Genomic DNA, 4,687 nt, shown 5'->3' on the forward strand with positions numbered 1-4,687 from the left:
GCTACGTTTCAGTTTGACGACAAACTGTGACTTTCTTGACATGCAAAGTTATGTTTTAAATTGACAAAATTAGCGTTGGCACCCCGTGGCACAATTCAAACGGGATCAAAAAAGTAACCTTATTCTCCGTCCACCGCCATTCATATTTTTCACAGCGCTGGTACAGGGAGAAAGCAGGAAGTGACGTTTCACTTTGGCTCTCTGTGACATGTTAATATGTATTCTTGCAGCAACAACAAAAGACATCTACAGTGTTCATTCTTACTCACCACACATTCCTTCTGTACAGCTCCACCATCACATCTAGGGAGATCTTTGCTGCTATGGGATTACTGTCTCTCAGCATGGTGTACATGAAATTCTGTAACGTCTGGATTTGAAACACACACCAGTACAAAACAGATGGTGGGTGGAGATCATGTGAAGCGCCAGTAGTACACATCATCATAAAGGGTCAAACATGAAGTACATAAGGAATGTAATATACACACACTCCACCCAAAAAATAAATAAACAATGCTAGGTCAGAACCTAGCATATGGCCAGCGCGATAAAGCGTTCACGAGCATCGGCACTCAAATTGGACTGGACAAAGCCAGATATGGGACCCGCTTGCGCTGGCCAAAAACACAGATATGTGTGTGTGTGTGTGTGTGTGTGGGGGGGGGGGGGGGTGATGGTGTGTCTCCGAGTACTTACTGTGTTGACCTTGTTGTTTTTGTGTTTAGCATTGATGTTTTTGATATCTGCTACAATGTGTGTGTACAGCGTCTGTGGGGAGAGAGAGAGAGGAAATTGATTCAACATCCAACGCCCATGATGACATGTAGGCTACTTCTCCATAGCGGTTAACGTTAGTGCCTGAGTGAATCAAGCTCTAAAAGGGCACCCACTTCAGGTAACATTAGTGAGTGTGTGCCTGCTTATATTGTGAACGTTACGTCATTTCTTAGCACGTGAAACATCTTAAACTCAGCATAAATGAACAGCATGGATATATTTATGAAAGTCATTTCTATGACTTTTCCAAAACTTTGGGGTTTTTATTTGTTTCCATAACTTTTCCAGGGCCTGGAAATTGTATTTTAAATTTCCATGACTTTTTCAAGTTTTTTCATGACCGTACGAACCCTGTATAATAAACCAAGCATTTACTCGAAGTGAATAAAATGTCAATTCTAAAAGTGAGTTGTCAGCTTTGATCCCACAGGCTTTCGTTAAAACAGGTCTAAACCTTAAAGGCCAGGACATCCAGGCACTCAGCCAGGTGCGAGGGGTGCGCTGCAAATATGACCTCATCGCGCTGGGCACGTCGGGGGGGCGAGACCTCCGCAAACGCAAGCGCGCGTAGGAAGATTTTTTTAGCAGCGCGCTGCTCCGCAGCTCCCTGCTGCGCTTTGCAGGAGAGACAGGGAGGGAAATGAAATGAAGAACTAAAGTACACTGAGCCATGTTTTGACCACATTTCTTGACCCACGTGTGGTAAACTTTGATTTCTAACTGTTCGATTTTTAGTCATTTCAAGTAATGTGGTGTTGAGAGCGAGAGAGCAACACAAATAGGCCTATTATCAATAAAAACAAGTTTGGTGATTCTATTCATGTGCTGATACGATCGTTTGAGAGTGAAACCGCAGTAGTGAACATATAATGGTGTTTAATTGATTTTTAATGGCGTTTCATTGACTTTTCATGGGCCATTCACGTTCACTGTACAATCTAAACAGTAGGGATGGGCATTTCTAGCAAAAACACTATTCGAAATTCGCTGGCCAAAGTCGACTTTTAATCGAAATTCGAAAATAAATAAATAAATAAATGTAGAAAAAAAAAAAAAAATGTTTTTTTTTTTTTTACATTGACATTTTCGAAAATAAAAAACTGTTTTGACAATCATGAGTGGTTCATTAAATATTTAGTAGGCTCAGGTCTGAGTGCCAAAGGGGTGCCAAAGTCACCCCCTCTCCCTCTTCATGGGATTTCATCTGCCATTCATTTTTCCAGAAACCTTGCTTAAAATGCTTATAAAAATTGTTTTACTTGCTCAAACCAAGCGATTCGACTATACTTAGAATCAGGGGAGACAATGCAACATTTCACCAAAAAAAAAAAAAAAAAAAAAAAAAAAAAAAACGAATTTCGATTTTCAATAATAAAAGTCGACCTTGATAATAACAACGATTATTCGAAAATTCGAATTTCGATGCCCATCCCTACTAAACAGCGGTGCTCTGAGCAGCGCTCTGAGCATGAAAGCCTCGGGGCCCAGCACGGAGCGACAGCCATCGCTTATGGAAAACTCTGGGAATGATCAATAGAAAATGTATCTAGTGTAGATACATCACCTTTCTCAGGAGCTTGTCATGACATCGCAGCAGCTCAAAGAAGAGCTCCAGGAGGCCGGAAGGATTGATCAGGTTTTTGTTCCTCAGAAGAATCAGTGATTTGCAGAAGGTCTGGCAGAGAAAGGGAAACATACATAAACATCGGAAAAGATGAGTTACAAAGAATTCATGTCAATCTCTACAACCTCCTATGAGGAAATGAGCATTGACTTTTAGCTACTTGCTGCATAGGGATAAGCTAGTTGCTGTATTGTTGAATCCTGCATACTCTCACCATTCGTAAGTCTGGCGCTAGGACTGTGTGATGAGTCAGTAGTAACTCAGTCAGCTCTTGAGGAAAGGTAGACAGGTGCTGCACATAGCAGTGTCCAACCTGGGGGACAAGAAGAGCTTCAACTACAGTCTCTACAGCCGCCACATTATTTCACAACAGAGAGAAAGAGAGAGGGGAGAAATAAAGACAAAGAAAGAGGCATAAAGAAAGAGAGAGGGTGCTTTTATTAGGAGTCGGGCGATAATTCAATATTATTGTTTATCATCTTTTAGTGGAATCATATCCTGATATGAAGATATTTGAATATTGTCATGATACACATTTCTGTTGTCTTGGTTCAGTGAGGTGAACATTAATTTGATTATTTAATGTGATTTTGCATACACTAGGCATCGATTCCTAGGCTCGCCCCCCGCCATGCAGCTCGCATACGCGGGAGCCCGCAGATCGGCTGCTGCGTGGCCTCGCCTGCCCTATTGGCGCACGTGCATGTCTTCCTCTCGTTCTCTCCCTCAGTCTCTCTCTGTGTGTGTCACTGATGACATCATCAGTGATGTCACGATGCCTATGTATGACATCACTGATGACATCATCATTGATCAGAGTGACATCATCAGTGAACTATAGCCTCAGCCTTGGGGCAATCCGCCTTAGGGCAAAAAGGGCAATTAATCTGCATTAATTAAAATATCTGGCTTCATCAGGTCACCCCCATGGGTGCCCCGGAAAGTTTCAGCCCTATTGCACATAAAACGGCCACAGGACAAAATTCTTGAAACAGACAAACAGAGTCCACATTGCCAACTTTATAGACTAGCGGACACGTGGGGTTACGGTTAGAGTTAGGCCCCCATCTGGAACATGACATCACCACTGATAACATCACTGCCATCACTGATGACATCAGTCATTAGGTTATTAGGGCAATCAATCACCTATAATTAAAAAATCTGGTTAGGCTCTTTACACCAGGCTAGATAGAGATTAACCATATTGTGATAGTGATATCGAGACAAATTTGGATTATTGTGATATTGATTTCAACCATATCGCCCAGCTCTATGGTTGTATCAAAATTACAATATTACACAGGCTCACAAGACACATGCAGCACAAACAACAAACATACGTTACCTGAGCAAGGAACATGACAAGATCTGCCAGCTCCTTGTTGGGCTTGTCCGGCTGCAATTTGAAGATCTGTACATTGGACTGGTAGTGTCGGTACTGTTGCTGAAACTGTAGAAGACAAACGTTGTCGCATTGTATTATGTTGACAGAACTTGTATACTTAAACTTCGGTTACTCTGCTGAAAACACCAGCACGTCGACTGGCTAATAACGTTAGCACTGAAGTTAGCTAGTACACACTTAGCTACTTACCTCTTCTACGTAAGACTGTGGGTCTCTTTTTATGAGATTCTGCAATTGTGGTAAATTGTTTGGCAGTTTGTTGTTATGTCGCCCAGACATGATTTACAAATAGGTGTAGAATGTAAAATCGCAACGAATAATACTTTTCACGTGGCGAGCGAGCATGTAGGCTTCCGCGTACACTGAGGAAGTTCAAACGTCATGTCCGGCAGGCAAAAAAAAAAAAAAAACACTACGAGGTCACGTCATGGAGGGTCACGTGTGACGTCCAGTCCGACGCAAACATGGGACGCAAGCACGCAAGATTAGTTTGCATTATGAAGACATTAAAATCCAGTAGGTGGCGAATGCACCAAAAGGTGTTTGCCAACCGCCATAAAACACCAGAAGAAGGAGAACTCAAAAGATTAAAGATTGACTGGAGCCTGCTACTGCTGGAGATGTTTTGGGTGTTGTTGGGGTTTCTGGAGATGATGTGCAGAAGCTTTGAGGCTCTATCAAACAGTCGAGTAGTAGAGAGTCATAGTAGAATGGGAATTGGGTGGGATTTTATTTTATATTAGTTCAATTCAGTTCAGTTCAGTTTGAATCCAGTAGTTGGCGGTAATGCAACATTTTGGATGCCAACCGCCGTAAAACCAAACAGAAGAAGAAGAAGAAGAAGAAGAAGAAAAAGCAAAGAAGGAGCAGCGCGT

The 4,687-nt window shown here is 42.1% G+C and overlaps 1 protein-coding gene across 1 annotated transcript in view; it reads right to left on the bottom strand.

The window, feature by feature from the left end:
* Positions 1 to 4,160, bottom strand: part of sdad1 (SDA1 domain containing 1) — an 11,735-nt gene extending 7,575 nt beyond the window's left edge. Inside the window, exons 1-6 of the mRNA XM_083657376.1 lie at positions 4,002 to 4,160; positions 3,753 to 3,857; positions 2,619 to 2,717; positions 2,345 to 2,455; positions 700 to 771; positions 275 to 370 (exon numbers count right to left, since the gene is read on the bottom strand). Coding sequence (XP_083513502.1) covers positions 275 to 370; positions 700 to 771; positions 2,345 to 2,455; positions 2,619 to 2,717; positions 3,753 to 3,857; positions 4,002 to 4,091 — 573 coding nt within the window. The 5' untranslated portion in view covers positions 4,092 to 4,160. The remainder of the gene's footprint in view (positions 1 to 274; positions 371 to 699; positions 772 to 2,344; positions 2,456 to 2,618; positions 2,718 to 3,752; positions 3,858 to 4,001) is intronic.
* Between the last annotated feature and the right edge of the window lie 527 nt (positions 4,161 to 4,687).

Source organism: Poromitra crassiceps (assembly GCF_964638095.1).
Source record: "Poromitra crassiceps genome assembly, chromosome: 21".
Lineage (NCBI taxonomy): Eukaryota > Metazoa > Chordata > Actinopteri > Beryciformes > Melamphaidae > Poromitra > Poromitra crassiceps.